The 21,335-nt window shown below is 45.7% G+C and overlaps 1 protein-coding gene across 1 annotated transcript; it reads left to right on the top strand.

Annotated features, from left to right (window-relative positions):
- The first annotated feature begins 791 nt into the window (after positions 1–791).
- Positions 792–19,585, top strand: CLEC19A (C-type lectin domain containing 19A). The gene is made up of 5 exons (XM_006123155.4): positions 792–1,218; positions 9,515–9,680; positions 12,438–12,531; positions 13,700–13,832; positions 18,556–19,585. The coding sequence occupies exons 1-5, from the start codon at positions 1,128–1,130 to the stop codon at positions 18,633–18,635; spliced, it is 564 nt and encodes a 187-aa protein (XP_006123217.2). The 5' UTR covers positions 792–1,127; the 3' UTR covers positions 18,636–19,585.
- Positions 19,586–21,335: the final 1,750 nt, after the last annotated feature.

Genomic DNA, 21,335 nt, shown 5'->3' with positions numbered 1-21,335 from the left:
CCTCTTATCTTCAGAAGTGTTTATCCATGTTGTGAGGGCAAGCCTCTGCAGCCATATCAATGCCAGTTAGAATGGTCAGAGAGAGCCCATGGGGCTCTCAGCCTATCCTTTACTCTGAATGTAATTCCTTTATAATAAGCAGTGGGCTCTTGCATTCATTGCTCAACCCTTCAGACTGGAGGTCAAACAGAGGTGGGGGCATGAGCCATCCCAGGGCCCAGTGCGTAGCTGCCTGCATTGCTGCAGGCGCCCACCGCTGGATCTAGGTGGAGCTGAAAGCATTCAGAAATGGTTCATAAGGAATAATGGATTTAAAAAATATAGAAATGCACCAAATAAGGCCCCAATCCCTCAAGCTGCTCCACACAGACAGACCCCGTGGACACGCAACAATCCATTGACTTCAGTAGGGTGGTCTTCAGAGGGGGGTTCATATGTGTGCCAGGATCCACCAATTTGTGAGAACTTGCAGTGTCTGGGCTTAAATTAGCCTGCCTGTATCTCCCTGGCTGCCAGGCATGTCCATCTTTTGCTGACATTCACATAGACTTCCCCCACCACTGGTTTAGTGTTTGTTTGAAGTTGTGACTGCACATCTCTGCAGCAGCGAACTGTAAGGTCTAACCAATCAGGCCCCATTCTGAGCACAGCTGCTCCGGAATGTAGGACTGTATTGCCAAACAAGACCTCTCCTACTTCTCCTGTGCTGTGCTAAGATTGGTGAAAAACACTGATTGGTCAATAGACACAAACAAAACCTTTCAGGAAGCAGCTAGGAAAGCACAAAAGGAATGTGGTTTGCTTGAATAGAGGACTTAACATTTGAAGTTCTGCTGCTAGGGAGTGTGCATGCCTGTGTTCTAAAACCTCACCACCTGACCTACCAGTGAAAGGGGATGTAGCAGCGTTTCTGCTGGGAAGCTCTTGGTTGTTGTAGTATTACACTGGAGGGAGCTTGGCCAGCCTTCCTCGCATGTCACTGTGAAAGTTTGGCGTTGCGGGGGAGGGTGCAGTGCAGAGAGTATATTCACATCTGCTCCAGGAATCTCAGCAGCAGAGCAAGGCAAACCCGAACTAAGAAAAGGCTCTATGTCATTGGCTCTCTGAAGTGGTGTCCTCGGTCAGAGATGGTGAACAGATGGGATTTCTGCATGCTCATCTCAATGGTGTTGCTTTCTACCCAGGCTTTCCCACAGACAAACATTAAAATCAGTCAAGGTGAGTGCAAACCACTGACCGGGAGCTTGGATTAATTAAAAAAAAAAAAGTTTACCAATGACTTAAAATCAGGCCCTTTTACAAACACATCCTGTAAAGTATACAATTCTCCTTTCCGATTTTGCTAACTTTGCCATAAAGACCAAACTTGTAAATTCAATAATTGGCTTAGTTTGGGAGGATGTATTATCAAGTAATGCTAATCTTTTCCGTTCCAGTGTGTTGAGGATTCTTGCTGTTGGCTTTATTTCTTTGTTTTGGAAGCTTGTTCAGTTTAATCTTATAAACAGTATGTGATCCTGTATGATGGTGCCAAGAAGTTTACATTATGTTTACAAGCTAAAGAATGCTCCTAGTCTGATAATAGTCCAAACAACAGGAATTGCACTCAACAGGAATAACAGTCATAATTAATAAATCAATTGCAAGTTGCACAGGATTGTGCCTCTTCAGATATTCATCTTTCTGTGGAAGTGCAAAAAGTTGAGAACAACAAGTTTCTTTTACTTGCCCTTTCTACCATAAAGTGAAGTTAACATATGATAAAACTGTACCTCTATATATTCAATCATATAACACACGCACAACTAGCTGCAGAGTTTGTCTACCGTTAATCACAAAGTGTACTTTTTCGGGTGAGAGATGTATTTTAACAAAATTTAATGATTTCATTGTATTACCCATGTTTGCCATACATTTTTCACTTGTTTGGACAGAATAAGCCAAATTCTGTTCTCATTTACAACATTGTAATCCCAGAGTAACTACACTCATTTTGACAGTATTCTTTTAGATTTACATGGAACTGTGAGCAGAATCTCACTCAATAAGTATTGTTTATTGAACTAATGAGAAAAATAATTCTCACAAGCTTGGCTTTAGGGCCAGGCAACAACTCAATGGGAGCGTCCTCAAAACTAACTGAGGAGAGAAAAATCAAAGATGCTTCCTATCTGGTTATAACTAACTAGACGTATAGTATTTCTGTACTGCAGGATATCTATAGAACTGACTGTAGTATTTTTACATCTTTAAATAAAATACCATAAAGAATTGTATTCCATACACATAACTTCATTTTGATAAAAAAAATACTCCAATATAACTGAGATTGTGACACTTTTGCAATTTCATTCCATTGCCTGGATAATCTATAATCTCCATATTCACCACTAGACACGTCACTCTTCCAACTCTACTCTGCCATTCTGCAAAGAGAGGAGCAGCTGGCTTTCAGAGTACAATACATGCACACACATCCACTTCAGATAAAACTGCTGGTTTTGAAAGCAGTCATGTACATGGATGTGTCTTTAATAATGAAAAGAGGCAAATAATCATCCACATTAAAAACTTTGCATTATAATAATATTGAAGACACCCTAGTGTCATTTTTGGTGTCTTTACTTAAGGACGTGACTGCAGCCTTCATTCATATAAAATCTCTCAGTGATGCTTAATAAAAATGGCTTATTTTTTTTCTATTCCTCTTGTTGTGCTTCTCCTTTGGCAGTGTGTTTTATCCAACAATGGGAAGATCGATAGATTGAGACGAGTGTAGTGTAAGAGGAATGTAGCAAAGTTAGCCTGGGGAGATATTATGGCTCTGTCTTAGGGTGGTGCTTTGGATCCCCACTGGGTGTGTATAGTTACTGTTAGGTTATGTCTGCAGAAGAAGTCTTTTATATGAATTTTTTCATGGAGGTTGTAAAGCGTGCCCCATTTTCTGCATACTCATGTCTTCCAGAATTGTGCATATTTGTTGCTTGAATTTTCTGTGATCCTGCTTAATGCCAGCTACAGCACCAATAGGTGATGTTGTGTGCCAAGCCCTTTCCAAAATGATAGATCTGAATGAATTCATAGACTCAGAAGATCAGGTTGGAAGAGACTGCAGGAAATCATCTAGTCCAACATGCTGCTCAACACAAGACTAATGCCAACTACATTATTTCAGCCAGGACTTTGCCAAGTTTGGCCTTAAAAACCTCTAAGGAATTAACAAGTTCCTGATGTGTTGCTTAAATTTGCTTGAATTGCTGAAAGTATGTACTTGGCTTTTCCCACGGGATTTGTCCCATTGCTGATGAGACAGTAAATTAAACCTTCTAGGACTGGGATTTTCTTCTACAAAAAAATTTTCAGTTCTTTACACCAAACATTTTTAAATGCTTTGATTTTTCATCATACTCTGGGGAAAATCCTGTCCCATCTAAAGTTCATAGTAAATCTCTCATTGACATAAGTGGGGCCAGGATTTCACTCTGTGTATGAAATGAGGCTGTGAACAGACACAAATGGAACATCAGGTCCAGTCTTAGGCTTTCATGTTGTATTTACAGCTAGTCCTGTGGCAAAGGGCAAACTGTAAACTAAATGAGATGAAAAAGCAAATGAACTAAATTAGAAAAAAGAAGAGAAAAATCAACATCCCTTTCCCCCCAGATGTGCTCGCCCCTTGATCCCTGATATCACTAGCTGCATGTTCAAGAGAGAATGTTTGCTGCTAGCTAGTCACAGCAGAGGTCCAGGAATGGTTTCCATAGAAGAAGCTCATTTGATCATTACATGTTAAGGGAGTCTTTTCTCATTTAGTCTCTTCTAAGAGCCTGATCCTGTGAGGTGCTCAGTAGGGATGTAAGAGTTTAACTGGTTAACCAATAAGCTGATGCTTCTTGGTTACTGTTAATGGTTAAACTCTGCATGGGGCTGCTGGCAGTCCCACGGGGCTGGGAGTTTATTAAGTTTTTGGATCTCTGTAGCCGACACAGTCAAAGCCACATAACCCTTTTTGGTAGCCCTAGGGTATCCTTTGAACCCTCTCCTCTGAATTGCTAAATCTTCTTTTTAAGAGCATTAATGGCTTGTTTACAATTTTAGACTCTTACTGATAGATCCGTAGCCCATAATGCAATCAAGCCCTTTGATAGTCTTCAGCAAGATAGTGATTTGTTTCCAGCACAAGACTGGTAATAATCAGCTGTTGAAAAGGTGCGGTGAGAGTGCTTTGAAGTGCCAGGAATGCTACCAGGATTGACATGACTTGACAGTGTTGCTCTAGACCTAGACCCAGAGTGTTATGCTTTTATCATAGAAACATCCCTACAGTCTTACGTTGGAATCTGTTATGGAAAAAAAAAAAAGACTCGAGAATCTGATTTCTGTAGGGCTCAGGTTGTTCTTAATTTTTCTTTCTCAGTAGCATCCAAGGAAAATATTGGTTGAGCATCAAGAAGTCTCAACCACGACTGGGCCTCTGTTGTGCTTGATGCTGTATATACAGAGAGAAAGAGGCCATCCCTGCCTCATAGAGTGTATAGTCTAAGCCAGTGGTCCCCAACATGGTGCCCGCAGGCGCCATGGCGGCCGCTGGGTCATTTATGTGCGCCCGCGGAGCAATCTGGGCTGGCCCCGCCCCCGGGTGTGCGGCAGGTGCCAGCCCCGGGCGCATGGGGGGCCCATGCCCGGGGTCACGGTACGTGCCGGTGCCGGCCCCGGGTGTGCGGCGCATGCTTGGCCCCACCCCCAGTCACGTGGCCTGTGAGCAGCCCCGCCCCCGTACGCCCAGCGCGTGAGCGGCCCCGCCCCTAGGTGCCCGGCAGCCTCAAAACGTTGGGGACCACTGGTCTAAGCCAGCGATTCTCAGACTCTTTGGGCTCCGGAGCCCTTTACATGTGTAAAAATTTATGCGGTGCCCCAGCGGTCCACTGATTATATGTGTTGTACCTATCGATGTTTCCAGTTTGTCAATCTCGCAGAGCCCCAGGAGATATTCGCAGTTTGAGAAACACTGGTGTAAGCACAAAGACTTGGTCTCATGTTACAGATGGAGAACCAAGGTACAGAGTTTGGGTGACTTGCCTGAGGTCACCCAGAAAAAGCCAGGAATGACACCCAAGTAATCATGACTTCCAGCCCACAGCCTTACTCACAGATGTTCCTGCCTCGCTCAGAGAGTCAACAAGGATAAGAATAATAAAGGATTTAGCTCTTTTTGGCAGGAGAGCTCAAAGCGTTTTACCATTGTCTGACCTGGGCTTTGTCTACACTTAAAAGTTTAAAGCGCAGCTGCGGCAGCATTTTAAACTGAAAGTGTGACTACGGCATGAGCCCTGGGAAAGAGCTCTCCCAGCACTCTATGTAAACCACCTCCAGGAGGGGGAGTAACTAATTGCGCTGGAGCATGGCTCACAGCCTGGTTCACAATGGTGATTTACAGCACTGTTACTTGCTGTCCTTGGGGGGCGGTGTTTTTTCACACCCCTGAGCCAGAAAATTACAGCGCTGTGAAGTGCCAGTGTGGAGTTAGCCCTGGTTATAGAGGTGTTCTGCTGAAGTCGTTTAACATGTAGAAATTTGATAGGGCTGATCTTTGTTTTCCTTATTAGTAAATTCCCCTGTGAATTCCTGGGTTTGGTTGGTTAAAGTTTTCCTGCTGAGAAGTGGACCTGTTGGCTATATTATGTCTGACAGATTTTAAAATAAAAATATACCTCAGTGTTCTAGAATAAAAGTGGTTTGCTCTGTTAGTTCCTATGAATTTAAGAATAATAACCTCTCTTCTAAAGAGTGCAAAGGCTTCCTACATTGATCTAACAGAAAAGATGCTAATTAAGCATTGACTTACCCTTGTTCTCTTTTCTGGTATATTTAACCTTAAATTCCTCCAGGCACCTCTTGTTCACTGAAGCTAATCAAATTAATAATAACTACTTGGGAAAATGGTATAGGATTTCCAAAGGCTGTCTGAACACCTCGCTCCAATGACTGTTTCAACTATTTCTATCAAGGGAAACGCTTTGCTCACAAAATTTCAGGGAAGCCAGGGCCATCCTAATTGAAATTTAAAACAGTACACATCAAACATGCCGTAACGCTTCACATGAAAAGGAAAACACTGAGACGGCTGCCGTGCTTGTCCCTTGTGCTTCATGAGGCTAAAGGGGAAGAGTTTGCAGCCACCTTTAATAAATGTTCCAAAAATATCAACGATGAGACAGGCTGTTAAGCTCACAGTGTCTTTAGTTATTCCAGCCAATAATTAAGTACCGCTGGGTGTTGCTGGGCAGGACTCAGTCCTTCCATGTGCTGAGTGTTCCTGAGAAGCTAGGGGTGCTCTCAGCTCATAGGAGTCCCTGCCATCTTGCTGTACAGAGCCCACAGAGAGCAGGAAGAAGCATGCTGTCTAGCCAATGTGACTTCATCTGGAATTGGTAATAAGTGACATCAATAGCATAAAAAATATAGAGAATCAGAATGTAGGACCAGCTCAGATCTTATCCAAAATCCCACTGAAATTAACAGGCGGCTTCCTCTTGATCTCCAAGGGCTTAGGGTTTGCCCCTCAAGCAAAGGTATCCATGGAAATCAATGGGTTGCCTGTCTGAGGACCCTGTTGTCCAGAGAGCTGTGACAGGGAGCAAAGAGGAGTAAAATGAGCCGATGGAAGAGCCTGGCATGCAGCTGGCGAAAGCTAGAGGAGCTTTGTGCCGGGCACCATGCTCCCCAAAACTCACCGAGGCCTCTCCAGGCACTTTCACCCTCCGTGGGAGCTCAGGGAGTAGGAAAGGAGTGAGTCAAGGGACAACGTGCATAGCCAGGCTGAGAGATCCACTAACCTCCACTCTATGACTGACCCCTCAGTATGTATCAGGGAAGGCAGAGCCCAGGGGGAATTGCAGCTAGTTGATGCTTCCTGCCTGGGATTTCTGGGCTCTGTGGAGGCTGGGAGCCAATCTCTCCCTTCCATTCATTGGAGGTTGAAACTCATAGAGTGTCCAGATCCTGCTGCCGCTCTCTCTGTCTTGGGTTTTGTTACACTAAGCAGGGAAGCAGCCCTGAGTCACTGTTTTCTCTGCGAGATGATGGCAGGAAGGGCTCCATGGGACTCAACACTGCGTCTTGCAGTTAACTGACTACAAATTCGCTTGAGTTTTAAAAAGTTGCTTCTGTGTTTCAAGACGCTCTCCTGATTTTCAACTGGAGCATAGCTCATCACTAGCACAGTCACGCCGTGTTCAGAAAGCAACTCATTCGTTCCTCGGTGTGACTTGGCTCTTCCAATATGAGCTGCATACTGACCCTAATTATCGAGGCCTGGCACTTCTCAAGGCTGATAGTGACTGGAACTGGCTCCAAGAGCACTTGTATCAGGATACGTCTTCTAAAGATCTCTGGAGGGAAAAAGGGCAGGGTCACTGCAGAAGGGAAAGAAGGATCTTATCTGAGCTCTAGGGACAGCAGGGGGTTGGTGAAGGCTGGGGCTGACAGGAAGGCAATGGAAAGATAGCTGTGTACGATAGTCACAAAATAGTGCCTGGTTTGCAGTACTTGAAATCACTGGACTCAGCATTTCTGGCATTATGGAGGCATACAATAACCTGGGTCAGCAGGAGAGACTGACTCACAGCACTCCCCTTCCCCTGAACACCTGCTGTTCGTTTCACGGAGCTTTGGTGAGCCGTGAAATACTGGGAACAGCCAGTTCCAGGTATCTGAGTCATTCTGCTGCCATAGACAGTGAGAGACTCCCTGCTTCTGGGGAATTGATTGATATAATCCAGAGCCAGCGTTATGTTCTCTACACAGGAATGGTGATGAAATGGTTAAAGAACTGGGTTCTAACGCTGGCCTTGTGGCACGGACTTACTGTGTTATCTTCAGGGAGCACCTTTGCCTCGCAGGTGGCCTTTCTTTGAGAATTGAGTGCAATGCTTATAGCAACAGGGACTTTTAGGGAGGCTGAATTGACAGATGTTTGTAAAATGCTGTGAGGGCCTATATGGAAGGAACTGAAGAAATGGGGTGCAAAATTACTGCCAAAGGCAGTTTCACATAGTGACGTGGGGATGGAAGGAGGTCAAGCCAGCGAGTTCTAGCATTTATATCCTGTGATGACTGAGACTTGGCTATTTCCCCTCTTCTTAATATGCTTGTGGTTGCTGCTTCAGTTGCTGCTTTTAGCAGAGTTTGTCTGCAGGTTAATTATGGGTCATTGTAAAGATGATTCCCTGGAAGTCCCTTAATACCGGCTCCTTTCTGAACTCTCTGGGGCTTGAGCCTGTTATTTGCTTGGATAGTTTTGTGGCATCCGCCTTCTCTGCACTGTTCAACATTTCATACTCATCTATTGTGCTGCCTCTCTTCTAAAGAGCATCAGCAGCATTTTCCTCCCCCTTCCTCCAAATCCTGGAGCATTTCACTCTTGCTCTACCTTTTCTATGTCTTCAGTGATCTCTATAGCTGGAGTCTCTCTTGTACTTTGTGAAGTACCACCAGAGCCAGCTTTGATGGTTAGTACGCATGAATCCATTGATGTAAAACAAATACACACACAAAGAACAGTGTTGGAAAATGAAACTGGTTAGGAAATGATAGAGTGGAGATAACAGAGCTTCCTCAAATTCTCTGATGTGTGCTGTGATTAAAGCCTCAGTCTTGCATGATACTTAAGTACGTGCTAACTGCAGGCACATAGATCATCCCATTGATTTCAGCAAGACCAGGCGTGTACTTCAAATTAAGCCTGTACTTAAATATCTTGCTGAATTAAGGCCCTATTTACTGTCTTAACTGCCTCCCAGAAATGTGACTGATGGATTTAAATTTCTGCTCATTATTTCTCCCACGGTGTCTTGTGCCTTGTGACCATTTAGAGGATAATGCTTCTTAGCTTCTTTCTATACTATTTTCACTGATTTTTACTGCATTAAGTTGCAAGCATCCTTTTCCCACTGCTGCTCCTATTTTTGTTCCAGTCCCTTTGATTTCAGTCTTTTTCCTCTTCTCTGTGTTATTTGCAATGTAAGTGCAATATCTCCTACAAGTTTGCCCTTTCCAGACATTGATGTAAATGAGACTGGGCCCAAACCTACCCCTTTCAAAACTCCATAGTGCCACTTCAGTCCTGCTTGGAAAGTGTACAATAGGGTTAGTAACTATTTATATTACAGTAGCATCCAAAAGTATGTTTCTTCTCTGCTTGGCCTACTCAAAAATGGCCAATACTGCTCGAACTTTCCACAGCGCTTAGCTCGTAGCCTCTGACATTCAGGTATTTCCAGGAGGAAACCAAAAAAAGAGGCATTCAAAGTCTCCAGGTATCGTGCTAATCTAGGCTGTTGGGTTTTGGTGTGTGGTGGTGGTGGTGGTGGTGGTGGTGGTTTTGTTTTGTTTTTTTGTAAAATCAACCAGGACATTGAGCCAGATCTTAAAACTAGAAACATTCACCATTTCTGAGATTCCTGCATCTGCTGCACATTCAATGTTCTGGCAATTTTCTTTCCTGTCTCGCCAGCTATGCCAGAGCCAATTCAATCCTATTCCTGCCCACTGTTCTGGACGGAATATGAAGGGTACTGCTACAGATATTTTCCTATCAATAAAACATGGGCAGAAGCTGACCTCTACTGTGCTGAATTTTCCAGTGGCATAAAATCAGCCAAATTAGCATCAATTCACAGGTAAGAACCAAAGAAATTGGCTCCTAACATTGTTAACATCCATGTAAACAATGCCTGCTGCAATAAATAAATATATAAGCAAAATAATTCCTCTGCTGGAGTTTAACTTTCCTACAAGAAAACAAACCCATTCAAGCCCCATTACCACTGTAGGGAGTTCTGTATTGAAGTGCATGAGCTTGTGTGCATGTGTATCTCTGCCCTCTAATGGACAGAATGAAAACTCCTCAACTGCATTAATTAGATCTCTATGGGTATGTCTACACTACCCCCCTAGTTCGAACTAGGGGGGTAATGTATGCATACCGAACAGATAGAAGCCTAATCCGAACTATCTAGTCCGTGCCGCGTGTAGCCGCGTGGCACGGGGTTCGCACTAGCTGGCTTTTAAAAATGGCGGCGCCGGCTTTATGCTAATGAAGCCCGGGAAATTCAAATCCCGGGCTTCATTAGCAAGTTCGGTATGCATACATTACCCCCCTAGTTCGAACTAGGGGGGTAGTGTAGACATACCCTATGTGGGTATGTTTACACTACCCCCCTAGTTCGAACTAGGGTGGTAATGTAGTCAACCGAAGTTGCAAATGAATCCCGGGATTTGAATTTCCCGGGCTTCATTTGCATGTTGCCGGGCGCTGCCATTTTTAAATGTCCGCTAGTTCGGACTCCGTGCCCGCGGCTACACGCGGCACGAACTAGGTAGTACGGATTAGGCTTCCTGTTCCGAACTATCTGTACACCTCGTTCCAACTAGGGTGGTAGTGTAGACATACCCTATCAGATTTAGCTTAGGCCAATAATTGTGAAGCAGATCTGTGGCCATTGTTCTTAGTCAAGCCCACAGTCGCTTGCGGAATAGCCCTGGTCTCTAATACTGTTTAGTTACCTTAACATAAATAGCAAGCTATCCCCTTCTGCTCTGCAATACAACAAAGCTATTTGGCTCACCCTGGGTTTGCCATAGTAATTTAAAGGGCTGCATTTCCAAGAGGCTGCCTGTATGTGCATACAATGCAAACCCCGGGCATTTGAATGGAAACTGCACAGCAGGAGCAGAGGGCCTCAATTACACCAATAGACTCCACACGGACAACTGCCATATTACACCCCTGATACTAAGCAGTCCCTGGAGAGAGGAGAGTGGCTTTGGTTTCAAAAGAACAATTTTGGTTATAATTTTGTCTGACTCTCAACTTGCAAAATAGGAAGGTTTTCCATTCCTGGTCACTGGATCAGTTCACGGACCCAGATTGGAAATGGGGCCTAAAGCAAAACGCTGGGTTTCAAGATCAGGGGCAGATTTTGCTACATGGGCACATCTACAATCCACCTGAAATTCAAGAATCTCCTCTCCCTACACCTCTCCTACGGCCAATATTAGAAACTGCCTGAGAGATGATGAAGTGTTTTCTTTGACCTCAAGGAGCACTGAAGCAGGCCCCTAGAAAGTGAATAGGCATTCACGAGGCAATGTCCTGTTTCTGGGGTTTCCCCTCCATCGCAAGGCCCAGCCACTCCTGACAGTTTGGCTACGTCTAGAATATAAGCCTCTTTCGAAAGAGAGGGTCTAGACCAGTGGTCCCCAACACGGTGCCCGTGGGCGTCATGGCACCCGTGGGGGCATTTGTGTGCGCCCACCAAGTGCTTGGGGCTGGCCGCGCCCCGGGCGCGTGGTGCATGCGCGGCACCGCTCCAGGTGCGCCACACATATGCGGTGCCAGCCCCAGGCGCATGGCGCATGGGGAGCGCCGGCCCTGGGCATGCGGCAAATTGGCCGCCCCACCCCCAGGCGCTTGGCTATGGGGGGTGCTGCCCCAGGCGTGTGGCTCTGGAGGGCGCCGGCCCCAGGCTTGCAGCGAATGGGTGGCCCCACCTGTGGCCACGTGGCGCATGGAGTTGCTGGCCCCAGGCATGTGGCTCCTGGGGGTGTGGCGTAGGCACAGCTCTGCCCCCGGGCACAGAAGTGTCCCTGCCCTCTGGCACTTGGCGGGCAAACGGGCCCGCCCCCTGTCTCCCGGCAGCTCCAAATGGTAGGGGACCACTGATCTAGACTGCAACTACTTCTTTCGAAAAAGCGAGCTGCTTTTTCGAAAGAAAGCACCTAGGCAGTCTGGATGCTCTCTTTCGAAAAACCCCTGTTTGCATTCAAGAAAGCCTTTTTTTCAAAAGAGCATTTTCGAAAAAAGACGTTCTTCCTCATAAAATGAGGTTTACCGTGGTCGAAAAAACCACCATGTTCTTTCGATTTAATTTCAAAAGAACGCAGCGGCAGTCTAGATGCAGAGGAAGTTTTTTCAAAAACAGGCCACTTTTTTGAGACACCCCCCCACCCTCCGGTAGTGTAGACACACCCTTTAAGATGTGGCAGGTCATTGATGTGCTGGGATTCACTTCACACCGCTGTGGCAGAGCACACGCAATAAATGCCTCATATTTCCACAGCTCCTGCTTGCTGGTGCCACCAGTGAAATTATTTAAAATTTTTGAACATTCGAATTTTTTAATTTTGAAAGGGGGGGATTAGAAATCACTGTCACATGCTTTTCCCTGAATTTCCAAACAGCTCTGGGTTTTGCTATCCTAAGCCATACTCCTACACAGACTAAGAAAATGAATCCAAAATTTTTATGGTTAATTTCCAAGGATAGTTTAAAAATTGCATCCCATTGGCCAAACTGCAGCCTGAATGCCTAGGAATAGTATTGACTTCATTCCACTAATACTAATCTCCTATTTCTTATAATGGGACTTTACCAGTTGGGCAGAGAATGTCTTTGTTTATGACCTGGTTAACAGCCGAGTGCCTGGAATACCCACTGATATCTGGATGGGACTTCATGACCTAAGACAGGTGAGAAACTGTCACAGCACAGCTACTGCCTGCTTGATCATTCTATAAACAGGTTTTCCCATAAAAAAGAACTGGAAATCTATTCAGTCAGGGGCTCGTTGGCATGTAACCCTTGGCCAGTTGCATCAGATGCACATAAAAGGCAACATTATATTTTTAAATTATATTTTCTGTTTTCTTCCTGTCATTCCGCCCCCCCTCCCCCCCCGGACTATAACGCAGCTAGCAGTTAGCCCTAGAGAGCAAGATTTTCTGCTTATCCACATTGCCCTTCCATTGTTTCAACTGTGACCTATGAACATTAGCAGATAATTCAGGCCTCGCAACCATGAGGTAGCCAATGCTTGTGTTTTTTTTTAAAGGGAGGAGGAAAGCAATTTCATGATCAATTTTGAAATTTCAAAGTTGTTTCCACGTCACATGGTTTGAACCAGAACAATTTTTGAGTGTGTGAATTTTTTACAAAATGTCCCTCCTTTCTCCATTTGTTTGGGGGGTGGGGACTGTACGGTAGGGGACAAGCACGGGCAGTCCAGCACCCGCTGGTCTGAAGTAATTGCAATGCAATGCTTGTCTTCCATCCTAGTCAGGGTTTCCAGTTTGAGTCAATGGGTATGAGCAGCATCCCACGATGGAAGTGTCCAGCTCCCCTGTCATGTGCAGTACAATAAATGATGTTTAGCCCTCCTCCCCCCGCACACTTTCATTTTTATTTGTCTTACTTGGTAACTTTTAAAATCCTCTTTTGGAAAATTTCACGGTAACAGAAGGAAAACCAATGAAGCTGAGCTCTGAAACCCGCTGAGGGGAAGGCCATGGCAATGCCTACACTTCTATTTTTAGCCCTACAGCCCAAGCCCCATGATCCAGAGTTTACTGACCTCAGCTCTGAAACTCGATGCTGTGAGTGTTTCTTTGCAGTGTAGCTGTACCCTAGGACTTCAAACAGTTTGCTAGCAGAGTGCAAATGTCAATGGAAGAAGAGCCTCTATTCAGCGTGGTCTCAGTGTTTGCTCTCTAGACATAGGAACGAGGTCAGACTGAGGGTGACACTCTATAGAAGGGAGAAGAGACTATTCTGGTGGCCAGTCCTGGAGTCCAGACTTCCACAGCTGAAGTCCTAGCTCTTCTCCATTTCCCTGCCTAATTTCCGACTGGTATTTAATAGGAAGGCCACTTTGAATGGACAGATGGTTCTTCCTATGATTACAACTACTGGGATGGCAACCAGCCAGATGATGGTATCCACTCTATTCCCGAGAAGGAGGACTGTGTGCAGATCTGGTACAGATACAACAGTGGTAGGTATCTCGGGCTGTACACCGTGCTTTCCAGCAAGCACATGCAAATAAACTCAGTGACATGCCGCTGGCTCACCCTTCTATGCATAAAATAATCACACTGCCAGCATGTTTTAGTTAACATATTGTTTTTATGGAGGAGGAAATGTATTGTCTCTGTTGCTATAATTGCCTGCCTCTGTGCCTAAGTAAGTTAAACAGACCACTTTCCCCGCCCCCGCATATTTTGTATTTATATAACCATAGTGTAACCCACACACCTAATGCATGTGGTTCACTCCCCATGCAGTGGCTCTTAGACCACTTACAGAAAGAAAGAATGAGTGTGCTCTACAGCTTCATCTCAGAGCCAGCTGGCTTTTAGCTGAAGCTGTAGAGCAGTGATCCTCAACCAGTCGATCGCGATTGAGTGGTCGATCGCAGAGGCACTGGCAGTTGATCTTGATTCTGTGTTCCCAGCCCCTGTCTTGCTCCTCCTCCCCCACAACAAAGAGCCCGTGTTGGTGCTATAGCCTCCTGCCCCTCACAAAATTGGAACCAGAACCGGCTTCCTGCGGGGCGGGGGGGAAGGATGGGGAGTCCTGAGGCTGTGCGGCAGATCTGGTTTGTCGGGAAGCATGCGCACGCTGCTTCTCCCTTCCCCACTGCCACCAACATGCGTGCTTTCTTATTTTCCCTTCCTTCCTCCGTGCTCCAGGGAGGCAGGGTTGGGGATGGGAGCTAACATGGCAACAGAGGATCTGGACTTTGGGTATGAGGAGCTGGATTTCTTAAAGGAGCGGCACGTGTGCTTCTTCCAGTGCAGCCTTCAGATCCTGCCCAAGAGATACTTGTGCCAGGTGACTCCCAAGGTACCAGCTGAGCTGCTTCTGCCCAGCATCCTGCTCCTGCCCCCAGTCCAGATACCCACCAGCACCCTGTTCCTGCCCTCTCCCTCCTGGCCAGACACCTACTCCCAGCTTGCTCCTGTACCCTACTTCCCACCCACATTCTGCACCCCCATCCCTATCCCACTCACTGGCAGTCCTGTCCTGCACACTTAACCCCTCATTTTTGGCCCACCCCAGAGCCTGGGGGTGGGGACACAAGATCCACTAACCCTGGAACCCCAGAAGAGTTAATCTGGCCTGGGGCCTTGAACCTCAGTCCTATCTACCCTCCCTCCTACGGGGCTGAAGTGCCAGGGGAGTGAGGTGTCTCAATTGGAGCTACCTCAGTGAGGATTGGGGGTTTTTGAAGGAGTTGATTTTTGCATCTCACTTTTGTGGTCCCCGACTGATGTGTCTGTCGATCAGTGGCCCCCGACCCAAAAAAGGTTCCCCGCCCCTCCCATAAATAAAGACAATGTTGAAACCTTTTGTATTGATCATAATATTTTATTTAAATTGAATCCCAGCCAACAAGCCCCCAATTGGGGCCAAGCCCCCATCTGGCTGCAGCATCATAACACTCCTGCACTCCCAACAGACTCTGACCCTGAGCCCATCATACTCCTGAACCCCCAGCCCTGAGCCCTTCACATCCTCAAACTCCTGCACCCCCACCTACCCAGTCTTCTGCCACAACACTCCTGCACCATCCACACACCACAAACCTGTGCAGAGTCCATCATACACCCAAACCCCCCTGCTCTAAGTCCCTAATACACCCCAACCCAAACCCTTGCATCCCCACATCCACAAGCCTGCGACTTGCTCAGCACCCCAACCCTTTACCTGACTCCAACACCCTCCAGCCTGGAGCCCCCACCCTGAGCCAGCATCCCCTCCTCCACCTCCTCCTGCACCCAGATTCCCTCCCAGAGCTTGCACCTCTCACCCCTTCCCTCACCCAAATCCCTCAGTCCCATCTCAGAGACCACACCTCCTGTCTCAACCCAGTGAGAATGAGTGAGGGCAGGGGACAGCAAGTGATGGAGAGGAGGAGAATGGAGAGGGCATGGCCTCAAGGAAGGAGTGGGGTCTTGGGGAAGGATGGGGTAGATCTTGGCTTGCCCTGACATTTAAAAAATGATCTTGTAAAAAGGTTGGAGAGCCTTGCTGTGGAGGCTCATGCAGTAAGCTCCAGAGGTCCCAGGTTTGGGTTTGCCTGTTGGCATTACAACAGCACATAGGGTACAGGAAAAAACAGTTGAATTATTTCTTGTTCTCAAAGGTTATGGCAAGATTTTTAAAGAGTAGTAAGGCTCAGCCAAAGCTACAGTGTATTCCTCTTTCTGTGCATCCATCTATCTGTATTCCCAATGAGCTCATTGTAGTAGCACACAAGTGGCATAATTAAAAGTCAAGCCAGTTGTTCAAATTTTGCCTCCTTTCTGGACTTTCCTGAGGAGCACAAATGAAATGCTGACATAATCTCACCGAGGATTATTCAGATGAGTCATCTCTTCACAGCCAGTTACCAGCCTCTCATGTAAATCAGATGAAAATAGGAGAAGGCGCTCACTAATTCTGTCGATAATCATGGCAGAAGGGAAGAAAGGGGAGAAGGCAGAAATGGGCAATAATTTTTGATGGAGGGCCACTCCAATATTTTGATAAGTGATCAAGTGCTTCATTCTTTCATTATATTGATGGGGGAGGTGCGGGGTCTGGGCTGAAGCAGCAGGGAGCTTGGGGTACAGCATTGGGGAGTGGGTGTGGGATCTGGGAGGCAGTCTGGGTAAAGGAAGGGGCAGGGAACTGGAGTGCAGAAGGTGGTGCAGGGTCCAGGAGGGGGCATGGGTGCAAGACAGGATTCTGATGTGGAGGAGAGGTGTTGGGGGAAGGGGGTGTAAGGTCTGGGAGGGTGTTGTGACCAGAGGCAGGGGTGCAGGAGAGGGTACAGGGGCCTGGGTTTTGACCTGGGGCAGGGAATTGGGGTCTGAGGTCTGAGACAGGGTATGGGTGCAGGAGAGGATTCTGACATGGAAGAGGGCTGCAAGAGGGACTGCCGAGTCTGGAAGAGGTTTGTGACCTGGAGCAGGAGTGCAGGAGGGGGTGCAGGTATTTGAGTTATGACCAGGGGAAGAGGATTGGGGTACAAGGTCTAGGAGAGGGAAAGAGCACAGGAATCGGGGGTGCAGAGGGTTTGAGTTATATGGGAGAGGGGTGCAGGAGGGGGCAGAGAGTTGGGGGAGGAGCTGAGGCTCCAGAGGTAGGCTCTGGCCAGGAGATATTACTTGGGTGGCTCCCGACCAGCAGCCCAGCAGGCAGGCTCCCTGCTTCCATGTCCTCACATGCTGCCCAGAGTGGCCTGCTGTGAGGGCTATAAGCTTCTCTGAACATCATGAGCTCAGGAACAGAGGGGAGGGGTACTTCATGCTCTTTCTCTCCTGCACACAGGCAGCTCCCATTGGCTGGAAACTGGCCAATAGGCGCTACAAGATTGTACTGGGGGTGGAACAGTGTGTAAAACCTGCCCCCCACCCTGGCTTCCAATGGCATTCAGAGAAGCACATGGTAGGCGTAGCCAGTTGCTCTGAGTGATGGCCAGGGTGGTCAGGCAGGGAGCCTGCCTAAGGCTCCCGCTGGGACTAGGCTGGATCTGGCAGCTTGGCAGGCTGGAGCTGGCCTGTGGGCCATATTTTGCCCACCCCTGGGATAAGGGAATGAATGTATTTCAAAGATGTCCAAAGGCATGCTCTAAAGCCCTCAGAAATCAATAGACAGATTCCCATTGACTTTTGTGTGTGTGTGAGAAAGAAAGAAAGAAAGAAAGAAAGAAAGAAAGAAAGAAAGAAAGAAAGAAAGAAAGAAAGAAAGAAAGAAAGAAAGAAAGAAAGAAAGAAAAATTAAAATTACTACTGGTATTTTCGTTGTCATAGTCTTTGTCTATCCCCACTCTAAAGAATTTGTTTGCGTTCAATGTCATGGCCTCTCCCCAAGATGGAAGGCGGTAAAGAACTGTCAGTCAAAGATGATATAAAGACACCTGCCTGCTTTTCCCTCAACTGAGGCCAGGTCTACAATACAGATCTACATCTATATAAATACATTGCTCATGGGTGTGAAAAATCCACCTTCCTGCCCTGAGTGATGTAGTTATGCCAACATAACCCCCCATGTCTCCCTTCCACACAGCTACTGCCCCTTGGGGAGACGGATTAACAATGCCCTAGGGGGAAGCTCTCCCATCAGCATAGTAGTGTCTTCACTAAAGCATGGCAGCAGCTGCTGTAGAGTTGTATGTGAAGACAAAGCCTTGAGACAGTTCCAGACCCGTCATGGACAGTTCCAGACCTGTCACCTGCAATGGCAGGGATTGATTATTGGAAAGAGACACTAGCAGGGAAGCAATCACTGGGGGCAGAGGGAGACAACCGAGAGGTGGAAAAGATAGACTAGGAGCATTACAAATAAGTCTTTTTCTCTGTCATATGAGACTTTGCATAGGAATAAACACAACATACATGCATGAGTAATTGTATGCAGAGCTGGGTCTGGTAAGACTGTAGTTTTCTCTATATCTAGCCAGCATGGTCTTGTGTCTATGCAAAAATATATGCAGCTTTTGAAGTTGTCAGAATTCTGCCTTTACTACAGAGACTTTTGACTAGACTTTTCTTCGGGACTAAGGATTGGGGATGAAACTAAATCCTTTGCATAGGAAATTTAGTGTTTCTGGCCACATTGTGTGTCATTCCTTCTTCATGGAGCACTTAGCAGAGTTGAATTTCTGTCCATCATGTGATCACACCTCCATTTAAAACCTTAACTAACTTCTTATTCTTACTCCCCTGTAGCTTTACGATCCTGGAATGATAACAGCTGCAACAGAGAGTTTCCATTTGTCTGCAAGATTCCATCACTGGCAATCGATTAGCTCACTCCCACAATAACAAACAGCAGCAACTAAGTTACTGGAACAAAGTCAGTCTGAACAGAGACAATGTTAGTAGCTCAGATAACTAGTTATATGTCTGATGGCAGCAACACCACCTAGAAAATACCTTAACTGACTCTTTTCTTTGTTCAAGCTATGGCTGACCAAAGAACATTGGAGAACAGTCAAGCCAGTACATTTTCCATGGTCTAGGAACAATTTTAGTGTTGCAGCCCCATCCAGACCTCCATGTGACTCAAAAATAATTTCTTAACCTACATGTATAATTAAATAGATGAAAAGAATCAAGACGGTGAGAAAATCTAATTCTACGGTACTCATCCTCCAGAAATGAGTCTTGCTGCCCTCTGTAGGAGTTTTGTGTGACAAAAGACTGTCAGACTGGTTCTAGGATTTGGAAATCTCTCTAGAATCCTGAGGAGCAGGACAAAATCCTTTTTGCCATTGCAAACTAGAGTTCGTTACTACAGAAGACACATTCTGCATTGTTTCTGAACTTGGAAGTCAGAATGGAGTCCAACTAAAAGCATCAGTCAGATCTGACTTATAGTGCATGATTTTGAATGAATATTCTTCATAAGTTATATCAGTGATGCTACCAAATCTATACTGTTTTGTACAAATAAAGCAGTTTAAGAGAAATATCAAAGTCCATACTCAGGTCATGTTCATTCTTTACTCAGACTACTAAGTAGGGACCTTCTAGATTTGAACCCATATTTAGGTTTTAAAGATATCAACCTGTCACATAACAAGAAACCAATTATTTTACTGCAACACTCAACTGTAATCATAAAGTAATATAGGTGATTGCGCTAAATGATTTTGCCTGTGTGTATTATCAGGGACTGTCATTTTCTGCTAAGTCATGAAAAATGTCATGTATTGCTAAAGTCGCTTTCTCACAACTAAAATACATTGGCAACAACTTGCTTATATTCCTTTTTTTTCTAACACCATTGAAAAATATAAGTTCATTAGCTTAAACAGGATGTTTTACACTGGTGCAAACCAAACCAGCTTTTATACTCAATTTTGGCAGTTGACTGAAGAAATCTTAAGAGGGGAATAGGTTTTTCCGGGAAATGCATCTGCTCTTCCGCTTTTTTCTGTGGAAGAGCAGACACGCTCTTTCGGAGGCCCTGTCTTCCTCCTCCCACGAGGAAGAGAGGCTCTTCTGAAAGAGGGCTTTTTTCCAAAATTTGGCCTAGTGTAGACAGGCCAAATTTCGGAAAAGCCTCTTCCAAAAAATTGCATACTTTTTTGGATAAAGCTCCGTAATGTAGACATAGCCTTTGTTTCAACATGGGCCTTCTTCCTTCCTCTGAACTGGCCATTTTTTCACTTCTGTCTGCACTAGCCAAAGTTATTTCCTCTGTCCCACACCTCCACCCCTTCTCACCCACTTGAGCTATTCATAATGTTGATCAACCTTTGGCTAGTTTGCAAGCCTGCACTGATTCAGGTATTTACCACACCGATTTCCAGACCATATGCCTTTGACGCTTTCTGACTGACAAGTCTAAGAATCAAACTGCTGCTCATATTGATCAAGTAGCCCCTTGACTAAATGAGGATTTCACCAGATTAGAAATTATTATTGTTTATAATCCATCTTTTCTTTGATTACTGTGTGCATATACGTTTAGTAATTAAGGGGCCAATTCTCAGAATAGCTGAGCTTCAACAAATCCAATGAGCACTGTCAGTTCTCAGCGTGGCTAAAAAATACACCCCTCCAATTGGCTTCCTAATTGACTCTAGCACTTCTCTACACAAAAACAGTCCCTGCCCCAAGTTTCTGTGTTGCAAAATATAGTCCAAGGATTGGTCTGGTACACACAAACCTGTCACTGAAATTACTACCATGCATGAGGTTGTTCTGGGGTGCATCACTTTAGAGCCTGGTTTAATTTCGACTAAAATCTTTCCATAGACTGCAATGGGAAATTGGAGTGCATCCCTCCACACACACACACACACACACACACCTCTTGAGAAGTATTGCGTGCTATTACCACTTACCATGCAGTCAGGCTTTGCAGTCCAGCTTTCTGTTGCAAGGGACCAAGTGAAGCCAGCATGTTCCAGAACTGGCTCACGTTCAGTTTGTGTAATCAGGATAAGGCAGACAGAGGAAAAACCCTATCAGTTGTTTCTAATTAATCTAATCAAACAGAGAATTGATCCCAATATCAAAGAGCTAAATACAAATAGAGAAACTATGCTCAAATGGTATTAAGTCTGGTGCGGTGAGGGAAAAGGGAAATTTCAGATCAGTTCATTAAGTGATGCTCTAGAAAGGGTCCACATGCCCTCACCACAGTGCATAGGGATTCACCTGCAAAGTGCCTATGGATGCTAAGGGAAATGACCCAGTGTTAAGTCACGTACACTGCTCTGAGTCTGTGCCTACCCTGATATACTGGGACATGACTATGGATGAAGAATGAAGCACTGACATTTTGATAGTCTTCAATAACATACCAAATTAAAAGGGACACCAATTCTGTGTTGCAGAGAAAATAAATCCAGTCACCTCATTACTGTGGTACCAGGTTGATTCCTGCAAGTCCCACAGCATTAGAATTGCAATTGTATCAGACCTGTGACCAAACATTTAGCGCTGCTTAGTGTTTTCCTTTATTCCTGGCTAATGTGAATTCAGTGCTGGGAATC

This window comes from Pelodiscus sinensis, chromosome 16, assembly GCF_049634645.1.
Source record: "Pelodiscus sinensis isolate JC-2024 chromosome 16, ASM4963464v1, whole genome shotgun sequence".
Lineage (NCBI taxonomy): Eukaryota > Metazoa > Chordata > Testudines > Trionychidae > Pelodiscus > Pelodiscus sinensis.
The sequence above is the reverse complement of the archived record's forward strand: the minus strand, read 5'-3'. Positions and strand labels throughout refer to the sequence as shown.